This window comes from Lepidochelys kempii, chromosome 24 (assembly GCF_965140265.1).
Source record: "Lepidochelys kempii isolate rLepKem1 chromosome 24, rLepKem1.hap2, whole genome shotgun sequence".
Taxonomy (NCBI): domain Eukaryota; kingdom Metazoa; phylum Chordata; order Testudines; family Cheloniidae; genus Lepidochelys; species Lepidochelys kempii.
In genome coordinates, this window is record NC_133279.1 from 16,636,603 (window position 1) to 16,657,848 (window position 21,246).

Sequence of the window (21,246 nt, forward strand, 5' to 3'; positions counted from 1 at the left end):
CTATTATTAGTTGAATTCTGCCAAGCCCAAGTATATACTATTGTAATGAGCAATGCATATAACGGACATTACTCTTTGGAGTGAGTATTTACAAAATCAAAGTCCAATTTTTGGACCTCTGCAGAGAACTGCAAAATTGCTAAAAATAAACCCTGAGAAATGAAATTAACCCCCCGCCAAAATAGAGGTCCTAGAAATAGCCTTTCCCATCCATCCACAGAGCTAAAACTCCTCCTGGCTCACATCTCGATTGCTGTGACATCCCCTTCTCCAGCCTTGATAAATGCAATCCTGCCCTGCTCAGATGCATAAGAACATAAGAACGGCCCTATTGGGTCAGAGCAAAGGTCCATCTAGCCCAGGATCCTGTCAGTGGCCAGTGCCAGGTGGCCCAGAGGGAATGAACAGAACAGGGAATCATCAAATGATCCTGTCACCCATTCCCAGCTTCTGGCAAAGAGAGGCTAGGGACACCATCCCTGCCCATCCTGGTATTCCGAGATCGCTCCCTGAGCCCACTGCTTTGTCTACGCCACCCCTCTCTTTGCTTTGCAGCCCTGCACTGGCTTCCCCTTCTCCAGCTCCTCAAATGTCAGCTGCTTCTCTTCACTCAGACAGGCCTTCAGGGCCAATCCCCACCCGACCTTTCCTTTCTCATTCGCACTCCCACCGTGGGTCAGCCCTTGCTGCCAGCCTCGATCTCCCGCTTGGTACATTTCCAGACAAGCCCCTCGGTGACACGACACCCCCGCGCTCTCCTTCACGCTTGGGGGGATCTCCCTGTAAACATCTTCTGGGCTACACTGCCTTGTGATTTCCTTGCCCTCCCCTTTCCGTTTGTCTGGCTCCAGCTGGCTTCTCTTCTCTTAGACTGGAAGGTCTTTGGGGCAAGGACTGACTTTATTCTGTGTCCGTGCAGCGCCTGGCGAAATGGGGATCCTGGCCCATGATTAGAGTGCCCTGGAGCTACCGTAATGCACCTAATAAATAAATGAAGTGAGACCCATACAGACCCCTCCAGGTTTAGCCCAAGATGCACCATTTCCTTCTGCCTTTGAGAGAGGCAGCATTGTGCCCAGGATCAGCTCACTAAACATGGCCAGACACCTGTAACCAGCAGCTAACAGGCAAAGGTGAAATCGCACATGTCTTGGGGTTATGAAACCATGACTCCTTGGGAGGAAGCGTGAGCGTCTCCCCATCGGCCCCCCAGGACTAGGGGACTGCCCCTATCCAGCCTTACTCCAGAGAGAGCTAAAGCCATGGCAAGAAGATGGAGGGCACACAAGTGTCCACCTGGTCTGCTAAGAGTGACAGTTCCCTGCCACCTCTCCTGGCCACCCACAAACGACACATCTAGCAAGGCCATCTAGCCCCAGTGGGGCTGGACGAACCCCAATCAGGGCAGGTCTGGGTTTACTTGGTCCTGCCTCGATGCAGGGGGCTGGACGGCATGATCCCATCCAGCCCGACATGGCCATGATTCTCTGGAAACACCACAGAAAGGAGATCGGTGACCCCTAGCGCCCCGCTGGGGCATCGGGGCCAGCCCTGAGTGCCAGGGGAGAGCCCCCTGACCCCACTCCCTGCAGCACAGCGCCCCCTAGCACTGGCCTGGGGCATTGGGGCCAGCCCTGACTGTCTGGGGAGAGTGCCCCTGAGCACTGGATCACTAACTCTGCTCCCTGCAGCGCTCTCTGGATTTTGGGAGCTTTCCTAGCCAAGCACTGAGTACGTGCAAGCCCTCTTAGCTTGAGACTGACCAGTTCCTGCCAAGCTAACCCAGCTCTCTGCCAGGGGACCCCATCAGGGCACGCGTCAACCCTCTGGCAAGAGTCAAAGAGCGTCCTCCCAGGAAATTTGGCAGCGTCACCTTCAGCTCTTTGGCCAGGGCTGCACTACACACTTACACTCAGGGGGGTTGGGAGGTGTGACAAATCCCCACACCCGCAGTGTAGACAGCTGTATGTGGATGGGAGAGTGTCTCTTACGGAGGTGGAGTTACGAAGCAGATGGGGAGAGCTCTCTCCCGTTGGCTTAGAGCGTCTCCCCAGATACTCTAGGGGGTACAGCCATGCCGATGTCCATTTCTAGTGCAGACCTGCCCCAATCTCCCACCGTCTGTGACATTCAGGATTCTTGGTGCAGGTCAGCTTCCCGGCTCGTTTGCTCACTGCTTTCAAAGCAAACAGGAAAAAAAAAACCCCTGCCGGTTGCTTTCACTTTCCAGATCATTCACCCTGCTCGGCGTCGGTGGCAGAGAGGCCATGAGAGCGATAGGAAACCGAACACAAATCACTCTAAGCTCTTTGCAGAGTCGGGGCACCAGAGGCTCCCGGGAGGGAAGCTGGTAAGTGGCCTTTCTTGGCTTTGGGCCTTGTTTTGTTGGCGACTGGTTATTTGAAGGCCAAAGAGGCACTGTACCAGCTGCTGAGGAGCAGCCATTTTAGGTGTCCTGAACGCCACATACCGATGAATAATGGCACAGAGCTGGGCTCTGCTCCTAATGCTCCACACGGGCCATCGAGTTAGCCAGGGTCAGGCCACTCGTTGCAGGACGCTGGGCAGCATGTGGCCATGGGGGAGGCTCTCCGGTCTGATCGGAAGTACACTTTCTCTGGGAGAGGCACAAGCCCTCAGTTCCCAGCACAGAAACATGCCCCCCCCCTCCATTTTCTATTTGTAATAGAAAACAATCCCCTTTCTCTAGGCCAGTGGTTCTCAAGCAGGGGTACGTGTATCCCTGGGGGTAACCAGAGGTCTTCCAGGGGGTACATCAACTCAGCTAGATATTTGCCTCGGTTTACAACAGGCTACATAAAAAATCCTGGCGAAGTCAGTGCAAACTAAAATTTCATACAGACCATGACTTGTTTACACTGCTCTATACACTGTCCACTGAAAATGTAAGTACAATATTTATATCCCAATCGATTTATTTTATAATTATATGGCAACAGCGAGAAAGGAAACACTTTGTCAGTAATAGTGTGGCTGGGACACTTGTACTTTTATGCCTGATTTTGTCAGCAAGTTGTTTTTAAGTGAGGTGAACCTTGGGGGTACACAAGACAAGTCAGACTCCTGAAAGGGGGACAGTAGTTTGGGAAGGCGGAGAGCTGCTGCTCTAGAGGGGTGGTGCTGCATTTCGGCTTCCCCTGGGATGCCGGAGAGAATTGGATTCCTGCTATGGAATTGCATTCAATGTCATTTACACCAGGGAAAAGGGGGGGTTAGCATTAATGAGAAACCAGGTCTGCATTTGTTAAAGGCATTTCCACAGCATCCTGCCAAATCCTTCCACCCCTTTGCTTTCCTGGCTATTAAATTACATAGGATATGAGAGATTGGAACCAGCCGGGAGTTACGCCTGAGCGCTACCGGGGTGAGCGAGAGGGGAATCGCACCCTGTGCCTTCGTTCCTGATGTTCAGCGGATCGCCTGGGGCAGGAGCCAGCCCTTCACAGACTGTCCTGCCTTCGCTGGTAGACGCAGGCTGCTCCATGCCATGGCGCGAGTCAGTCTTGTTTGCTCACTTCACGCGATTGTGCTGTGGACTCTCTGCGGTAAGTATTCCGGCTCTGCTCGCCTCTGTCTTATTGAGGAGTCATGATGCTGGTGATAACGACTTCAGTGCCCAGAAGCCCCCGTCACAACCCAGGACCCCACTTTGCTCGGTGCGGTACGTTCTGATGCTGTTTATTAGGTGTATCACGGTAACACACAAGAACCCCACTCCTGGCCCCTGGCCCCGTTGTGCTCAGTGCTGTGCATTATTACAGGAACTCCTCACTCAATGGCATCCTGTTAACGTTAAGTCGCTGGTCAATTAGGGAACATGCTCGTTTAAAGTTGCGGAATGCTCCCTTCTAACGTCGTTTGGCAGCCGCCTGCTTTGGCTACTGCTTGCAGGAAGAGCAGCCCCTTGGAGCGAGCTGGTGGGGGCTTGGAACCAGGATGGGCTGGCAGCCCCCCCATCAGCCCCCCTAAGCTCCCTGTCCAGCAGCCTCCCAGACTATCAATTGCCGGCAGTTCACCTGTCCCTCCCCCCGCCCCCGCTGCCGTGTGCTGCTCCTGCCCTCTGCCTTGGAGCTGCTCCCGGGAGCCTCCTGCTTGCTGTGCAAAGGGGGGTGGGGAGGGCTGCTAATGTCAGGGTATCCCCCTCTCCCCGCTCCTTTACCCCATCTGCAAAGAGCGGAGGAGGACATGACAGGGCTCGGGACAGAGGGAGCTTGCTGGCCGCAGCTTCTGGAATGCATCCGATGAAGTGAGCTGTAGCTCATGAAAGCTCATGCTCAAATAAATTGGTCCGTCTCTAAGGTGCCACAAGTCCTCCTGTTCTTTTTGCAAATACAGACTAACACGGCTGCTCCTCTGAAACCTGTCTCAACTTGCTGATCTACTTAAAAAGGCAATGGACTTAGAGTGGGGTCAGCGTACTTAAAGGGGCAATGCGCGTCTCTCTCTCTCACCCCCCCCCCCCCCAGCACTTTGGAAAGTGGAGGGAGTGGTGTGTTCCAGTGGGATAGCCTGGGTTCATCATCACGTTCAGTTTCCACAGTGAATGTTTGTAGCCACTGCCCTGCTGTGTCTCCTCCCTCCGTTCGTGCTGCTTTGTAGAGTGCAAGTCTACATTAACAACACCGTGTTAACCCTTGAGGGCTCAGCCCAGTGCTAATTCATCATTCAGCAGAAAGGCATTCCCGCGGAAATATCCCACCCTCTGACTCCACCACCTCAACCAAGCTTCACAATCATTGCTGTGTACAGTATTCAATCGTCTGTTTAAAACTTGTACTAATTATATATAAATACACAGTATACACACACACACACAGAGCTGTGGATGGTCTGCCCAACTCATCAGGTCTCATGCTAATCTTTTATAACTCGAGATTGGCTTAAGCGTGAGGTTCAGTCTCACTTCCAAAATGTATGTTAGCATTAAGTCCTCTAACTCTGAATCTCCTTGTTATCCAGCTAACCATCCAATCCCTGTTTAGATCTTGTCAAGCTCCTGGGCTCAATGACATCATGTGGCAGGGAGTTCCACATGTTCACTGTTCCATGAAAAAGTACATCTTTTAATCAGTTTGGAACATACCACCTTCTCATTTCTTTTTTTCCTCTATTTATTAGCCAATACATTGTTACAAAAGCATTCCTGTAACTAGCTTTACACCCTCCAAAAAGACAAGGTTTGGTGTACATACAAGATCTGGCCTTCAGAAAGCTGTAAGCCTAGGAGGTTGGCCAACTATTAAGGTAGCAGTTTAACACTTCTTTGCTCCCTCCTTAGTATTCAAAACATGTCGGCCCAACTTACAGGCTGGGGGGTCTCTCTCCTGGGGAGCAGCGAATCTGAAAAAGATTCGGGGGTCATGGTGGAGGTTGGAGGACGAAGGACTCTGATGCTGATCTTCACTTTCCTTTAAGGGGTTGCTGGAGAGGAGACAGCCATCACAGCTCAGTACGGGAAAGACGTCACCCTGACCTGCATCTTCCCTTCCAAATTTAAGATAAACTTCTATCGATTGAGCATCACCTGGACAAAGGAAGGTGCCCAGGGCCAGGATTTCCTGGTTCACAAATTCCATCTGAAGATGAACTGGCTGGAGGGACAGGAAGAGGCTTATAGGGGCCGAACGCAGCTATATCCACAGGAATTCCCCCAGGGAAACGCATCCCTGAGACTCAGTGACGTTCGCCTCCACGATGAGGGATCCTACCTCTGCAGCGTCACCTGTGAGCTGGGAAACTGGTCCCAGAAGATTTCACTTACAGTGCTAAGTACGGTTCCTCTTCCTGTACCCCGATCATAGCACCCGTGACAATCGCTCCAGGCCCGGTGTACCATGTGATCACCCAGCAGGGCAAATGGGTGCCTCATTGCAAAGCCAGTGTATCCACCAAAAATGCCACACTCGTCTGGCCTTCATCTTGTCTGCTTTCTGTTCTACCTGTCACCTCCCAGGCAGGGGAAGGAGAACTCCCCCTGCAGTGTGACTTAAAGCGCCATCTAGCCGTATGATTTTCCATGCAGGTTTTATGTGGTGAGGAGAAATGGGTAACATTCAGTGCAGCTCCTGCTTCTCAAAGAGATTGTTTCAGGCTCTCGGCAGATACCGGCAGCCATTGGTTCGTGGTCTGCCTGTCTCTGCTAGATTAACGAGCCCGTTAGTGCTTGGTATTTTCTCCCTGTGAAGGTGCTTATAGATGGTAATCATGCCACCTCTACTTTTGGATAAGTTTCACAACCATAAAGGCTAGAGTGTGACATGTTCTTAAAATGAGATTTTAGATTCTGGACCTGAACAAGGCTGGCACCAGGGGAAGTCTAAGGGGCCATGAGCCAGTTCAATCCAACCCCCATGGATATGTTCTGTGTACGTAATTTCTACATTTCAGGAAAAATGGGTGAAAAAAATTTGGGGGAAAAATGAGGATTTGATTGTAGGCACTTATCACTCTTCCATTTCCATAGGATCTAGCCGTTTCTCAAAGTTTAATGTACTCCTCCTCACAGGGCCTCTGTTTAGTAGGACAGGGCTGTTGTTCCCATTGTACAAATGCGGAAACCGAGGCACAGGGCGATTTAGTGTCTTGTCCAAGTTCACCCAGGGGTTTTGTGGTTGAGCAGGGAATTAAGTCAGGATTCTGGAGTCCCAGGCTCGGGCCCTAACTCCCCCCTTCTGTTTGGATGTTTGTTTCCCTCTCAGGTGACAGTGAAACAGAAAGGCCCATCATAGTTCAGACAGGGGAGGACATCATCCTGAATTGCTCCTTCCAATCCGAGTTAAACCACCAGCCACTGAACATCACCTGGAAGAGGGAAGAAGAGGAGGGACCGGATCTCCTGGTTCACAGCTACTGCTCTCAGCTGGACCCATTGGAAACACAGGATGAGGCTTACCGGGGCCGGACCCAGCTGTATCCAGAGAGATTCCATGAGGGAAACGCGTCCCTGAGACTCAAGAACGTCCAGCTGGAGGATGACGGGGTCTACACCTGCCACGTCAAGCCCGAACTGGGCAGGTTTTCCGTGCGGATGAGAGTGGCTGTGGAGAAGGGTAGGGCTCCTCTCTTAGGGCACCGCACAAGTCCCAGGGTCCGGGCAGCTGGGCCGCTAGGAACTGCTCCACTCGGCAGGGAGTGGAGCTGTGTGCAGAGGAGGGCGGGGGGGGGTCTAGGCGATAACCAGTGAGGTGGGAGGTGAGGTTGAGTGATGGCAAATGGGAAGGGGAGTGGGGTCTGTGGAAGGGCGGGTGTCCATGACACGCTCTCTCTAGGAAGCTGTGATCCACGCTAGGGAAATGCCTGAGAGCCTCCGGCTTCTGTTTGTTGGACATGTCTAACTCCCTCCTCATGTGCCCCTGGGGAATTTCAGGTATCTCATGCTGCATCCCATTGGGTTTATTTTGTGTTTTCCAGCTGCTGAGCTTGTCCAGAGCCCACCAACACTGTATGGTCTGTGGTTGATTGATCTGGGAGTATTACTGGTGATATTAGCATTTGCTCTCCTTCGAATGTATTATCCTTCCTTGCGGAAACTGCTGCTGAACAAAAAGTCGCCTCGCAGTGAGTCCCAACAGACTGTGTCTGACCATAAAAAAGACAAAGAGGAGAGAAGTCATCTACTCCGGGCATCCCCGTTGACCTCTGTGGAGCCAGGAGAGGCCAATCCCACGCACAGTCCACCTGCACATTCCTCCCCGGTATGGCTCCAGACATTTTGTGTCCCTTCTTCGTTTGTGTGTGAGGTTGTTAGTTCGAGGGGAGGAGGCTGGGTCACTAGGTCTCTCTCTTTGGATTTCACACGGCCGTGCTGCCCGTTTGAAATTATTCATTTGTCAGGCAAACGTGGAAAAAGGGATCAGGATTGTGGTTTTGAAGACTCTCATGTTTTCTTTCGTCACAACTCAAAGCCTCTTGGCACAGAGACTTCACATTTGCTTTATTTAAGGGCTTGTTTACACATGAAAGGTAATCCGGAATAAGGTAAAGTGTGAATTTAAAGCAGAGTAACTATTCCAGAACAACACCATAAGGGGATGTTCTTATTCCAGAATGAGAGTGCCTTTTTCTTTTGTCCAAAGTGGATTAAGGGCTTGCCTACACAGGGCATTATTTCTGACTAACCATTCCTGATTAACTCCCTGTGTGAACGCTCTTATTCTGGACAAAGAGTGCTTTATTTGGAGCTAGCCTAATCCACTTCCAAAGCCTCTTCTAACCTCCAGTATACATCTTCCCAGAGCACCATGCAGATGTCAGTGGCAGAGAGCCAGTTAGGCCAGCTTTACAGGACCCTTGTACCAGAAGCCAGCTCACTCCCACACCACCTGCTACCTTTCTAGGTCAGATTTCCAACCAGAGCAGGAGTTGAGGACCTGGCCCTGAAAGTTCTCATCACAGGTGCCCCAGCTAACAAATAGGGGCTGCATTTTCCTACTGGCCTTGCAAACTGCTCCTTAACCTGATTTTGCAAACTGTGTAACCAGCTCACAGACACTCGACTCAGAAAGTTTCTGCTCATACTTAACTCACACTTACTGAAGCCAGAAATATGAAACCTAACTTGTTTGGTAGATCCTTGGTGCTCTAAAGATCAAGCCAATTCTGAAGACAATTGCACCAGCTGTTTGAAAGTTGTGAAGGTGTATGTAGCAGATCGCAGACTCACCGGTGCTATGCCTCCTGCTGGTCATCTGGGAATTAGTTCATCAACCTCAGAGCACTCCCTGCTAGCTGGTGTCTTGCCTGCTTCAGGCCCCATGTCCCTCCCAGACCCCAGTGCCCTTTAACTTTGGGTTCTGCCCACAGCAGTACCCCCACACTCTAGGTCTCCCCTCCTAGGGGAACCCCCTCTCCCATGCCCACCTTGCCTCAGTGGCTCCTGCCAGTCGTCATCTAGCCCCCTTTCTCTGGGGCAAACTGCAGTCTGTAAAGGCCACTCATCACTGGCAAGGGTGTTGGACCTGCTGCCTTTCCCTGCAGCCCCAGTACTTCCCTAGGTCTTTTTGGCCGGCCTCAGCCTGGGAGGTTGCCAGGCCTGAGCTCCCCAGCTCAGCCTGCCCCTTCCCCAGCACTGCTCTGTCAAAGGTACCTTTCACTCCTTCAGGCAGCTAGCTCCACCTCTCTCCAAAGCTAGAGCAAGACTGCCTACCTCCTGCCCCTGCAGCTCTTTTATAGGGCCCAGACTGGCCCTGATTGGCTGCCTCTCCGACTTTTCTGATTGGCTCCCAGCCCTAGCCCTCTCCAAGGGCTGGCTTTTAACCCTTTCAGAGCCAGAGCAGGGTGACCACCCTGCTACAGTGTAACTTTGGTATGTCTTCTCCAAAACTGCCCTGGGTCCCCAAAACAGGCAGAGATTATCAGATTCCAGTTGTGCATCTGGGCTGCATGCTCAGAAAGGATCCTCTGCGAATGTTTCTCACACCTTCCTTGCAGAAAGGGGGCTGGACATACACCTTTATGATAGTGCTGCCACTTCTCACTGGTCCTGGTGAGGGACCTTTGAAGGTCTGATGTGTATAGGGGTGGGGGAAGAAGAAGGACAAAGTGTCCTCAGTCCCCTTCCCACCAGCGATTTGTTCAATTTAACTGCAGCTTGTTGCAAATACGCTTCCAGCCTGCTGTGGTTCTCCTGTGAGCTGATTACATTATAAATGTTGCCCTTGAGAATACATGATCAATATTTGGTCTGGGTTTTTGTGTTTTCAGGGACAGACTGCCAAAGACAGGGGAGAACCAAGGGCTGCTCCTGGAGTTCAAATAGTACCTACATTGATTTCTATAATGCAGCAGAAGGCTTTGGAGTACACCAAGTTAAACATCGCCATCATGGGAGAGCTAGGCTGTGGGAAACTGTCCTTCATTAATGCCATGCGGGGGCTATGTGATGAAGACGAAGGTGCTGCCCCACTCGGGGAGGAAGAAATGATGATGGAGCCAAAAGCTTATCAGCATCCCAAACACCCAAGTGTGACTTTCTGGAGACTGCCAATAGATTTTCAGCCATGTCTCCAGCCGGTGAAATTTGTCCACTACGACTTCTTCGTCATCATGGGTTTAGAGGGATTCACACGTAAGCATGCTGAGCTGGCCCGGGAGATCCAGAAGGCAGGGAAGATGTGTTACTTTGTGCGCTCCAAGGTGGATGCAGATTTGGATTCTGCCAAACGTAGCCGGCCCTCCACCTATGATGAGGAAAATATACTGCATGACATCCATAACCACTGCATCAGGTGCCTGGGAGAGGGAGAGATGATCAATCCTGAGGTTTTCCTCCTTTCCGCATTTGAATTAGACAAGTACGATTTTCCCCGCCTGCGAGACAGCATGGAGAAAGCACTCCCAGGTGCCAAGAAAAGGGCTTTGATACTAGCCCTGCCCAACACCTCTCCGCAAATCTTGCAAAAGAAAAAGGAAGCCCTGCAGAAGCAGATCTGGAAAATAGCCCTTGTGTCCTCTCTTATCACGGTTATTCACATACCCGGTATCTCCACCATTCTTGGCATAACCATCCTGCTGATAGTCATGAGATACCACTGCCTGGTCTTTGGCCTGGATGATGTCTCCTTCACGGCTCTCACAAGGCAATTTGGCAAACCAGCGGAAGAGCTGAAGGCCATTATGAAGCCCCAGCTGGCCAAGGAAATTAGAATTAATGTGGTCTTGCAGCTCCTGTCCTCGGTTGGGTGCGGCATATTCACAGGAGCTGGTTTGTCTCTGTGTCCTTTACAGGTGCTAGGATTCAAGCTGTCTGGAGGAGTTGCAGCAGTAGGATTCCTGGGGGCTGGTGGAATTTCATTGGCTACCACGTATATCCTGCTGAAAACCTCTCTCAACAGTGCTGCTGAAGATGCCCAAAGAATCCTACAGAAGCTCAGTCCATATGACAACAGGGAAAGCTAACGAGACAACTCAAATGAGGAAGGATTTCCAGGACCATAATTTTCAGGGCACACACTTCACGAGCACCATGTGCTTATTCTGCTGTTCTTGTCCCTGTTCTGGTCCTTCCTTTTGGAGCTCCCCTGGTGTAATCCTCCAGCACATAACTCCACCAGCTTCCACTGGACACTGGAACTGGGCTAAGATTGTCACACAAGACGGGCTTAGATTGGAAGAACCAGCATCATAAACCCGGGTCAACGGATGAATAGTGAAATGATTGAATTTAGGTGTGTGGGAAAGATGCTGGCAGAGAGCCTGAGTCCTTCGTGTATTCCCAGCCCAGGCAGCTGGCCCTGTTCTACTTTCCTGCTCACAGTTCTTTCGTTCTTGTATTGTTTCTTTTCCTGTCTATTTATATTACAGCAACACTTACTGGAGACCCCAGCTGGGATCAGGGTCCCGTCGGGCCGGGCGCTGCCCAGACACACAGCCAGAGACAGTCCCTGCCCCTAAGAGTTTACAAAGAGACACAAGGTGGGAGGGGAAATGGAGGCACAGAGCGAGACCCCAAGCAGGCCAGAAACACACCCTGCGTCTCCTCACTCCAAGGCTAGTGGGCTAAAAAAAAACCGCATGCCTCACTTCCTCTCAGTCTTTTAGCTCTGCTTCCTTGTTCACCACTCAGCAGCAGGCTCCGTGCCGCCTGGGACGGGGCGTTCCCGGGGGGCTGCCCAGGTCCTGGCATCTCAGCTCAGCGGCAGCGTTACGGGACGAGAAATCTGGGCCTGGCAGCTGAGCCACCTGTGTGGTCGCTGCGGGAGCTGCTGCTGCTTTCCCCGCAGCCTTAGGGACGCCTTTGCACAGTGGGGGCAGAGCCAGGGGCGTGCAAATTTCTGCACCCTCGTGCTGTTCTCCTCTGTCCCAAGCCTCCTGCCAGACTAGCCTGGGGACCTCGAGAAGACGGTTGCTGATAGAAACACCATGTGTATCGTTATTAATGCTGTAGGTCTCCCGGCTAGGAAATGGGTCTGAGTCCCTCACTCGCTGTTCGGTCTGTGTTACACCTCCCTCTGCACCCTGAGCCAGCCAGTCCCCACCTGGGGCCAGATTGGGGCTGGCGCCTCGTGGAGGGAAAAGGCCTCATTTCCCATTCCCCACTTCCCGAGCCAGTCATTTCAAGCAATAGCATTACAAACCGGGCGAGAGCTGATGGTTTATACCTTTAAAAGGTAATTGCTTAGCCTGCTCACCGTAGGTTAGCAAGACGCGAATACAGTGTGTCTGTTCACTAGCCTGTGTGTTCCCCTCGTCAGACTTGCTTTATACTCCACTAAACAGGCATCTTTCGGGACTGAGCGTTTGTGTTTCCGAACCTCGTCACTCACAGAAGACTGCATTAATTCAGGGCTGGTGGACGGGGCAGTGCTGGATCGCATGCACGGAAGTAAGTGTGTGGTGAGCAGAAAATCTTAGGCCTTGTCTACACTACAGACGTTTGCCATGCGCCGTACTGTCTGGTACCTCTCAAAGGCTTGAGATGCAGGTCTAGTCCACCTACAGCATTGTTTGCCAACCATGCTGACTGCTGCCCAGCATCCTCTGTGCTTCATCAGGTGTAACTTAGCCCCCAGCTGATTCTAAGTCAGCACATTTATCCTTAAGGTGAAAGCATAGCAGAGAAAACACATTCAACACAATAAAAGTGCCCGCGCTAATAATCTCCCCAGAGCTCACCCACAGTCTCAGCAGGGCCCTGGTAGCTGATCAGTCCTGCAACCCCCCATCGGGGGTTTTCTGTGGTTACAAGTTCATCACAGCTGTTAGCGCAGAACAGGAACCCCCAGGAATAGGCCAAGTCCTCCCAACCCTTCCCAGGAAGGACTAGAGCTCTCGGGAGATTGTGCAACCAGAGCGAATTCACCTAATAATCCTCCACCCCAATGTTCTTAGATCCCAAAGGCACTGTGGTTCCCCTCTTCCATGGAATTACATACAATCCCTGCATGGGCCGGGGGTGGAGCCCCCATTTCAGGGAGACTAGCCCCAGCTCCGCCCCTTCTACCTGCCCCCCCACCCCTCCCACGGCCAAAGACCCGAGACCCCCGTCCCCTCGGATGGAGGAGCCCTGATCCATCTGGGACCCCCTCCCGCCTCCCCACAGCCAGTGTAGTGCGAGAAATTGCTATCTCCAATACAATACACCCACACAGCGTATACAGCCTTTGATTCCCCCCATCCTGGAGTTGGTGTGAATTGGCCAGTTGCCAAGGGCAAGTGAGAATGTCTCATTACAGGGGGAGATTCCCAGCAAGACTTACAAGAACTTTGCTGTGCACAGTCTGGCAAAATACCTTGCTCGCCTCAGCAGGCTCCGTCCTTTTTAGCCTTGGAGGCTCAGGTTTGGGGCAAGGCAAATCCTTATAGGTGGCACAGGGTCCTGCTACTCCTCTCCTCAGTCAGTCCCTTGGGCCTGTTTTCCTTCCCTCCTGGGGAGTGAGTGCAGCCTCCCTACTGGGAAGGTCTGGTGTCTTGCTGCAAACAGCCTACTAGCCCTTCCCGGCTCCCCTCACTCTCCCCCTCCTTCCACCAGGGGAGGGGTTTAAAAGGTCCCAAGCAGTTGGAGTCAGCCGAACCGAATCGCTTCCCTAGCCACCCCTTTCCCAGCTGAACCTTATTGCCCCCTGGTTCTCTCTCCTCAGTGGATAGGGAGGGGCCTTTTAATCCCCTGGGACTAATTACTACCCCCCTTTTGTAGCTGTTTGTCCTGGGTTTACCCCGATAGCAACATTACAGCTTTCAGGTTAGCTTTGAGAGCATCAGGGTAATTCAGGCACCTGGCTTGGCAAGGATGTAAACAATATGGTCCCAATAAGGCAATAAAATCAACAAACTTAAACAGCTTAATGTATACATCTTACACACACCAGCCGAGTCTCTCTCTCACTCACACACACACACTAGTTCTATCCATCGTGCGCTTGGCTGGTGTCGATCTTCAGAATGCGTTCCCTTTTCTCCTTTCTTTCATGGGTTGAGCAGTGAAATAGTTCACAGTGTGGCCATTAAAAGCTTTATTTGCAGTTACACTAAAGCCTCTTGAAAGCCCCTTGACACTGGCAGAGCAACCGAAAGTGGGTGTATATTATAGACACCCCCTCTGAGGCCCTTCAGGATCATCCCAAGTGTTTGAGTTCGCGCCCACGGGAATGAACGGGGCAATTCACACCTCACAGCAAGCGTTTCAGGCTCTCTGCAACCTTAGGCTTGGTCTACACTTACAACTTAGCTATGTACAGCCGCGTCTGCACTACAAAATAAACTCAACCTCGCTTCGGTCGGCAAACAGCCGCTGCAGTAAGTTCATTGCTGGGGCATGTCTCCACTTCGCTCCTTGTGCCGGCTGTGTGCGTCCTTGCTACGGGCGTGTCTGTCGACTGCACTGTCAGAGTGGGTGTAGCGGGGCAGTTACCCTGCTCCGGGGGAAAAAGCTCGGCTGATTGGGGGAAGCAGCCACAGCTGGCCCTGATATAAGGGCTGAGGGAGGAGCTGGGTCAGTCTCCCTCCAGCCTTGGAGGGGGAAGGACCTGGCTGCCTGGGAGACAGGGTACCTTGGGCAGAGCAGGGCTGGGGAAGGGCAGGAAGAGGAGCTGGGGTGCTCCAGCCTGGCAACTCCCCAGGCTGAGGCCTAGTTAAAGGCCTAAGGTGGTTCTGGGGCTGCAGAGGGGCAGCCCGGGGACAGGCAGAGGCAGCTGGTCCAACCCCCTTGCCCGTGATGAGCGGCCATGACAGTCTGCAGCCTGCCCCGGTGAGCAGGGGCTAGATGAGGACTGGCAGTAGCCACTGAGGCGAGGTGGGTTTAGAGGGTTGGGGGTTCCCCTGGGAGGGAAGACCCAGAGCGTGGGGACTGCCGTGGGGCAGAACCCCAGGGTCAGGGGCACCGGGATCTGGGAGGGACGCTGAGCGGGAGAGACACCGGCCAGCAGGAGGCGGTGCGCCAGTGAGTCATCGATCTGCTACAGTGGGGCATGGTGGGACGGCTCCTGACAGCGGGTAACCGTGGATGTGAGCAACACAGTGTCTATCCTGTCACTGCATCTACCTAACTACAACGACCTTGACTCTGCACCGCTCGTGGAGGTGGAGTCATTACGTTGGGGTGGCAGGGATGTTATGTCGGCGGGCGTGAAATGTAAGTGTGGACGCTCCCGTGCTTAGGTGGACATAAGTTGCCTTGCGCCGACCTAATTCCGTAGCAGAGGCCCCGACCTTCTGGTTTCCCCAGAGGTGCTCGACCCCTGCTCTGCCCCAGGCCCTGCCCCCCACTCCACCCCTTCCCCCACGGCCCACCCCCACTCGGCCTCTTCCTGCTCCTTTCTGACCCCTCCCCCCAGCGTGCCCCACCCTCACTCCACCTCTTCCTGCCCTCTGCTCCTCCTCCTTTCCCCCAGAGCATCTTGCCTGCTGCTGAACAGCTGACCTGCAGTGGGCGAGCCGGGGGCACCGCGAGGGAGAGGAAGGAGCTGATCGGCAGGGCCCGCCGGTGGGTGCTGGGCCCTGGAGCACCCACGGAGTCGCACCTGTGCTCTGTAGCGAGGTCTCTGTAGTCAGAAGTTACCAGTGCAGCACTCAGCTCGTGTTGGGCGATGGTAACAGTCGGCTGCGTGCGCGTTCCCCCCGTGTGCTGCCCCGGCTCTGCGCAGATCGCTGACACAGCAGACCCCGAATGACCACAGGCTCTAGTAAGGTATGAAGGCACGTCGGCCAGGTTTATTGCTCAAACGAAGTGCAGGGATAGTTCCCCATAGACTCGACAGGGCATACTATGAATTTGTGCTCCCTGGCAATGGACACAGCTCAGTCAGCAGCGGGACTTTCCGCTGCCCCCTAGGCCGGACAGAGACACCCCCCCCTCAGGGATGTATCTTATACACAGGTACAAACAAGTTACACAACGTTCCTGGCGTATCGAGGTGCAACCCCTTTCCGTAACTATGCACCACCCTTCTACGCAGTGAGGTGCCGCCTCTCACCTTGTCCGTGTTGGTTCGAACAAAACAACTCTCTCCATCATACTAGCCTTTTGCCCCTGTCCTTGTTGTCTATGTGGATGGTATCAGAATGTTCTTGTATCATTTGTAGACCGTCCTGGTATCCAATACACTTTAGATCTATGTTTGTGCAACAGCATATCTTTATGCACCATCAGCCTTTTCCTTGCCAGCTTCTGCGAGCAGGGTCTGCCTCTGGCTCACAGCTTAACTTTGCTTTATGTTAGCAAAGTCTTGACCATTACTTTAGCTCAGGCCTTAGCTCTCATACCTGGCCTCTGATACCAAGGGTTTATGTTTCAGGGCCGCATCTTACTACCGTCTCAATCAGGGATGTGAAAAAGCCACCCCACCCCCCACAGCCAGCATTGCAATGTGTAGATGCAGCTGTGCCAATGGAAGAGCGCTTAGCTAACGTCGTTCGAGGAGGCAGTGTTCCTACAAAAACTCCTGTCAGCATCTACGCCTGGTCTATACTTAAGAGTGAGGTCGACACAGCAACTAGAGACTTAATTTTGTTAAAAAAAAGAGAGAGAGAGACTAAGAGGACAAATGAGAAGTCCTGAGAAAGCCCTGGCTGGGATGATTTAGTTGGGATTGGTCCTGCTTTGAGCAGGGGGTGGGACTAGATGACCTCCTGAGGTCCCTTCCAACCCTGAACTTCTAGGATTCTATGATTCTAAGTCTGCTCAAAAATTTTTATAAAACAATTTCTTTTGTAATATGCAGAATACAGGTTTTATCAGCAAGAGTTTGGAAGGACCTGGATAATTCACACATAGCTTTCCACTCATGCAAAGGAGCAGAGCTGAGACCTCTATGACACATGAATTAAGCTAAATGTAAGGCACCAGTTTAAGGTGTCCTCAGAGGTTTGCTCTAGTCTAACTAAATCAAATTAAAAAAGGGATTTTGGTTAAAGTGGTGCAACTTTTGCCTGTAGACCAGGCCTGAACTTGGTATCATGTTGTCACGCTGCCCGAAGAGACTCAAGGGCATGGGTACCAACCTCAGGGCAAACTGCCAGAAATAGGGCACAACCCCCCAAACTGGGTGTGAGGTCTGTTTCGATTTCACAAAAACCAAATATCAAGTGTAAACTCCTCAGGCACCATAACAGCCCAATCATGGAGTCACAGACAGTCGCCTGGGGTACCCTGCTCGATTTTGCCACCCAGGCAAGCCTGCCTTTGTGATGGATGGTCACTTACACCAAAAATCACAGCAATATTTAGCATCTGAAGAAGTGGGTATTCACCCATGAAAGCTTATGCTCCAATACGTCTGTTAGTCTATAAGGTGCCACAGGACCCTTTGCCGCTTTCACAGATCCAGACTAACACGGCCACCCCTCGGATACTTAGCAATATTTAGGTTTCTCCCAGTTCCAAAGGACCCGTCACTTATACCATGCCAATTGCACTTTAGATCTCGCACCAAAGATGACGCTTGTGGCCACTCCTATAATAAACTCACTAAGAATTGATTCATTAAGAAAAGGAAAGAAGAATTCCTTATTTACAAGATTAACGCAGGTAAACAGACATGCACACACGGGGTGGGAACCGTGGTAATAGGTCATCTCCATACGCTCCTTAGGGTAACCCAGGCTAACCTGGGATTCTTTTGCATGTGTTATGTAGCTCTTTTGCACTTTTAGAGTTCAAGCCACATAAAGATGATGATTTTTCTTGTCTGGCAGTTTTAGTCCCTCCCTTCCCCCAGAGTTTAAGCTGACAGGATGAGCGCTTCTGCCCCTCCCCTCTTCATGGGTGTGCAGGGGAACAACCAACAAAGTCTTTGGTTTATGACAGTGGCTCTCAACCTTTCCAGACGACTCTTCCCCTTTCAGGAGTTTGATTTGTCTTGTGTGCCCCCAAGTTTCCTCTCACTTAAAAATGACCTGCTTACAAAATCAGACCAAAAAATACAAAAGTATCACAGTGCTGTCAAAGCGCACTATTACCGAAAAATTGCTGTCTTTCTCATTTTTATCATACAATTATAAAATAAATCCATTGGGATACAAATATTGCACTTACATTTCAGTGGACAGTCTATAGAGCCGTGTAAACACGTCATGGTCTGTATGAACTTTTAGTTTGCACTGACTTCGCTCGTGCTTTTTATGTGGCCTGTTGTAAAACTAGAAAATGCCTAGATGAGTTGATGGACCCCCTGGAAGACCTCTGCGTATCCCCAGGGGTACATGTACCCCTGGTTGAGAATCACTGGTGTATGATGTCCCACAATGGCCTGTTTGGATCCAATAAGCCTTCCTGATGGGCAGGAGATAACCCTTCCCGGGGCAAACCAGTATTTCACTCTTGATGAGGTTTCTTTCCTGGCTGGGTTTACGGTTTCAGAGCAAACGTTTTACAAAGCCCTCAAGTAGTACCACTAGAGCAGGGGATACAGACATTACAAGTGAAATTAAGGCAGGCAGCAACTCACAAGCATTTCCTAAAGTCTGAACATATTTTTGTAAGCTTAACATCTATATTAACAACCCTCACACACAGACTGGTTTCCAGCTCTGAATTTGTCAGGGCTGAGGCCTAGAGTCTTGTTGCAGTGTAGATGTACCCACTGAGCCCTTGGCAACTGGTTAGCTGGCCAAGCAGCTTTAACCAACTCTGTAAGGGCAGGTCTACACTACAGGCTGGCACCGATGCAGCTGCACCACCGTAAGGCTTCTGGTGAAGATGCTCTCAGCTGACAGGAGAGATCTCCCATCAGCTTCATGGCTCCACCTCTGTGAGAGGCAGCAGCTATGTCAGGGCAGACGATTTCCTTGCTGTCTACACAGGGGGTCAGATTGGTATAAACCAGGTCTCTCAGGGGATTTTTTCACCCCCCCTCCCCGAGCACTGTTGTTAGACCAAAGTAAATGTGTGGTGTAGACAAAATCCAAGAACCAGTTGATGGCCCTATTAACACCTTCACAGCTCTCCAGTCTCTCCTTCCCCAGACCTGGAGAAGAGCCCTGGGTAGCTCCGGAGCTCGTCTCTCTCTCGGACAGAAGTTGGTCCAATAAAAGCTATTCCCTCCCCCACCTTGTCTCTCTAATATCCTGGGACCCACGTGGCTACAGCTACACCACAAACAACATTCTCCCAACAGAACGGAACATGTCGACATCTTAATGACTGATCTCACAGACAGAAAGAAAAGATATATTAATGGGAGGGGGATGGGAAGCATACAGAGCCCCTGGCTTGGGATAGGGAGTCTTTCAAATAGAGGGGGATGCGTGGGGGCACCCAGGAAGCTTGAGGAGAGACAGAAGGTCAGGTATGGCTGGAAGAAGACAAAGTGGGAAGAAATCTACCTTGAACCCAGACTGTAACTTGTTAAGTCTTAGCCGCTAGAAAGCATATTTATTTACTTTTATTTGCTTGTCATCATTTTTGTCTTTATCGCTTGTACCTGAATTCACTGAGCCTAACAAAAGAGAGGATTTCCGTCTACACTATGGCAGGTTTCCTCACACCACCACAGCTGTGCCGCTGCAGCCATGCTCTGTAAGGTACGCAGGAGAGAGCTCTCCTGCCCACGAAATAAAACCACCCCCAATGAAGGGTACTGGGCTGTGGGAGTGGGGGAGATCCATGCATGTTGGGGTCCTGGGCAGGGGGGTCTGCGTGGGGTACTGGGAAGTTGCAGTGGGGCTGAGGATGGGGGCGGGGCTGGATTCAGTGCATTTGTGTGGGAGGGTGCTGGGCATAGCGGGTCCAGGGAGGGCTGGGCAGGGGGGCTGCGTGGTGCGGCATGGACCCACCTCTACAGGGAAGGGGCACGCTGGCAGCACAGGGCTGGGCGGGGCAGTGTGCGTCTGGCGACTGCTGGTTTCTAAACAGTGCCCCCACATTGGGCGTGCCCGCCCCCGCCGTGCCTTGCCCCTGGCCAGCCCCTCGCTCCAAGGACCGACCTCCCTGCGCCATGTTCCATTGCTCCCATCGGGGCCCACAAAAAGTTTATCCAGCCCTGACTGGGTCAGAGCAATGGTTCATCTAGCCCAGTATCCTGTCTTCCAAGATTGGCCAATGCCAGGTGCCCCAGAGAGAATGAACAGAATAATCAGGGAAGCATCAAGTGACCCATCCCCTCTTGCTCTGTCCAGCTCATGGCAGTCAAAGCTTAGGGACACCATCCCTGCCCGTCCTGGCTCATAGACATTGATGAATCTACCCTCCATGAACGTATCTAATTCTGTTTTTAGCCTAATTATATTTTTGGCCTTCACAACATCCCCGGGCAAACAAGTTCCACAGGGTGCCTGTGTGTTAGGTGAAGAAGCACTGCCTTGTGTTTGTTTTAAACCCACTGCCTGTTAATTTGACTGGGTGACCCCTGCTGGTTGTGTTATGTGAAGGGGTAAATAACACTTCCTTCTTCACTCTCTCCTTCCATTCATAGAATCATGGAATTGCAGGACGGGAAGGGACCTCGAGAGGTCGTCTAGTCCAGTCCTAGGCACTCAAGGCAGGGTTACGTAATAACTAGACCATCCCTGACAGATGTTTGTCTAACCTGCTCTTAAAAACCTCTAATGATGGAGATTCCACAACCTCCCTAGGCAATTTGTTCTTGACAGTTAGGAAGATTTTCCTGATGTCCAACCTAAACCTCATGGTTGTACAGACTGACATTCTGGCATGGGTGGCTTTATTGCATCGGCGTAACGGGGCGCTTACGTTGTCCGGAGACAAATTAGCGTGTAGACACGTGCACAGAGAGGTGGACGCAAAGTGACTTATGTCAACCAAATTCTGTAGCACAGACCAGGCCTCAGGCTCTCCTGTTGAAGCTTTAGATCAATAGTTAAAGAGAGACTGGGCCAGACAGAGGGCACGTGAGAATGACTGTAGAGCCTGGTGGTGAGAGCACCCACCTGGAAAACACAGTGTGGAGTTCGCCCGCTCACTGACCCTTCAATTATCTATCCACCACGGAACAGCGTCACCAGGAGAGACTCAGGGAGCCGGCGTCAGCCAGTCACCTTATGCCAGGGGCTACCGCAGCTGCCACTGGCTGCCCCATTTGAGCAGTTCCGGGTTCACCACGGCGCTGGGCCCACACTCAGAAGGGGTCCCGGTGTCCGGACTTGCTGCTTCAGCCTCCAGCGACCAGCCCGATCCCCCGGCCGGCTGAGCTGGCCAGGAAAACTGCCCCTGCCGCCAGTGAGTGCTGGGGGCCAGTTCCCCCCTGCCCCCCAAGTCCCAAGGCAGGAGCCAGGGGAGTAGAGTGGAGCGGGCTGGGGCCAGTTCCCCCCTGCCCCCCAAGTCCCAAGGCAGGA

At 52.1% G+C, this 21,246-nt stretch overlaps 1 protein-coding gene across 4 annotated transcripts; it reads left to right on the forward strand.

Moving 5' to 3' along the window:
• The first annotated feature begins 2,005 nt into the window (after positions 1–2,005).
• Positions 2,006–14,751, forward strand: LOC140902444 (interferon-inducible GTPase 5-like). 4 transcript variants are annotated; one of them, XM_073322523.1, is made up of 6 exons: positions 2,006–2,350; positions 2,711–3,566; positions 5,437–5,790; positions 6,720–7,070; positions 7,432–7,715; positions 9,724–14,751. In XM_073322523.1, exons 2-6 carry the CDS (start codon positions 3,509–3,511, stop codon positions 10,915–10,917), a joined length of 2,241 nt encoding a protein of 746 aa, XP_073178624.1. In that variant the 5' UTR covers positions 2,006–2,350; positions 2,711–3,508; the 3' UTR covers positions 10,918–14,751. The 4 variants fall into 4 exon arrangements, with proteins under 4 accessions (XP_073178624.1, XP_073178625.1, XP_073178626.1 ...); XM_073322524.1 differs by having other exon boundaries at positions 3,337–3,566; XM_073322525.1 differs by lacking the exon at positions 2,006–2,350 and having other exon boundaries at positions 2,383–2,906; positions 3,337–3,566.
• The last annotated feature ends 6,495 nt before the right edge of the window (positions 14,752–21,246 follow it).

Coding starts and splice junctions, on each gene's coding strand:
- LOC140902444 (XM_073322523.1), top strand. CDS start 3,509: ATGGCGCGAGTCAGTCTTGTTTGCTCACTTCACGCGATTGTGCTGTGG. Junction 3,567..5,436: donor TGTGCTGTGGACTCTCTGCG/GTAAGTATTCCG, acceptor CTTTCCTTTAAG/GGGTTGCTGGAGAGGAGACA. Junction 7,716..9,723: donor CACCTGCACATTCCTCCCCG/GTATGGCTCCAG, acceptor TTGTGTTTTCAG/GGACAGACTGCCAAAGACAG.